Source organism: Eimeria maxima, genomic scaffold (genome assembly GCF_000499605.1).
Source record: "Eimeria maxima Weybridge genomic scaffold, Emw_scaff608, whole genome shotgun sequence".
NCBI classification, from domain to species: Eukaryota; Apicomplexa; class Conoidasida; order Eucoccidiorida; family Eimeriidae; genus Eimeria; species Eimeria maxima.
Window position 1 is genome coordinate 15,001 of NW_013563907.1, and position 1,243 is coordinate 16,243.

The 1,243-nt window shown below is 31.3% G+C and overlaps 1 protein-coding gene across 1 annotated transcript in view; it reads right to left on the reverse strand.

Moving 5' to 3' along the window:
* Positions 1-1,243, reverse strand: part of EMWEY_00038920 (heterogeneous nuclear ribonucleoprotein A3, putative) — a gene marked incomplete at both ends in the record, with an annotated part of 4,714 nt that overhangs the window by 396 nt on the left and 3,075 nt on the right. The window contains 4 exons of the mRNA XM_013478703.1: positions 1-65; positions 367-490; positions 836-912; positions 1,112-1,195. The exon at positions 1-65 is cut by the window's left edge and continues 16 nt beyond it. Coding sequence (XP_013334157.1) covers positions 1-65; positions 367-490; positions 836-912; positions 1,112-1,195 — 350 coding nt within the window. The remainder of the gene's footprint in view (positions 66-366; positions 491-835; positions 913-1,111; positions 1,196-1,243) is intronic.

Here is a 1,243-nt window from a genome sequence, read left to right on the forward strand (position 1 = left end):
ATAATAAGGATGATAGGCGTAATTATAACCGCCATACATCTGTGGGCCTCCTGATCCACCATAGCCTATAAATAAATAAATAAATAAATAAAATAAATAAATAAATAAAATAAATAAATAAATAAATTAAATAAATAAATAATTAGTAATTATTATTTATAAGAATAAATGAATAAGGAGGGAAGAAAAAAAAAGAAATAAAGAAAGAAAAAAAAGAGAAAAAAATGAATAAAAAGAGTAAAAAAAGGCGAATAGGGTATAAAAAGAAAGAAGAAGAAGAGACAAATAAGTATAAATAGATAAAAATAAGAAATAAAATATATATAAACCCTAAAAAAGGGTTTATAAATATATATATATATATACCTGATCTAGATACAGCAAATCGTGGATCCTCGAATCTATAGCCACCAGCCATAGGCATTCCTCCCATACCAAACATTCGCATGCGTGACGTCTGGCTACGGGGCTGTGCTCTTTTTGCCTCTGCCTGTAAGGAAATATAATATATTTATTTATTTATTTATTTATTATTTATCCTTATTTATTTATTATTCTCTATTTATATTTATTTTCTTATATATAGGAAGGGGGTATACAAAAAAAACAAAAAAAAATGATGGCTTATTCACACACTGAGTAACACTACGAAACCCTAAACCCTAAACCCTAAACCCTCATAAACACTTGTAAACCCTAATATACAACTAAGGGTATCTAAGAATATTTATTAAGGTCTTTATGCCGTTTTCTGACTATTTGTGCGAGGGCCTAGGGTTTGTTGCTACTAGGGTTCAGAGAATTATATTTTTAGGGTTTAGGGTTTAGGGTTTACATTGGGGCCAAGATCCTTGTGAATGCCGAGGGCTTTCTCTGCATCTTCGGGGTTTTTGTATATGATAAAACCAAATCCTGCACATAAACCCTAAACCCTAAACCCTAAACCCTAATTTCCCATCACACACCCAATTGTACACCAATTAAACCCTAAAAGCCAAACCCTTAAACAGCCTAAACCCCATCTATAAACCCTAAACACTATATATATAAACCCTAAACCCTAGACGTAAACCCTAAACCCTAAACCCTAAACCCTAAACCCTAATCGTACCTCTGGGTCTGTTGGTCTCTCTGTCGACCATAACACTTGCAGAAGTTAATTCGCCAAACCGCGAAAAGAATTCCTTTAAGACCTCTATAAAGAAAAAAAAGAAAAAAAAAAAAAAAAAAAAAAAAAAAAAAA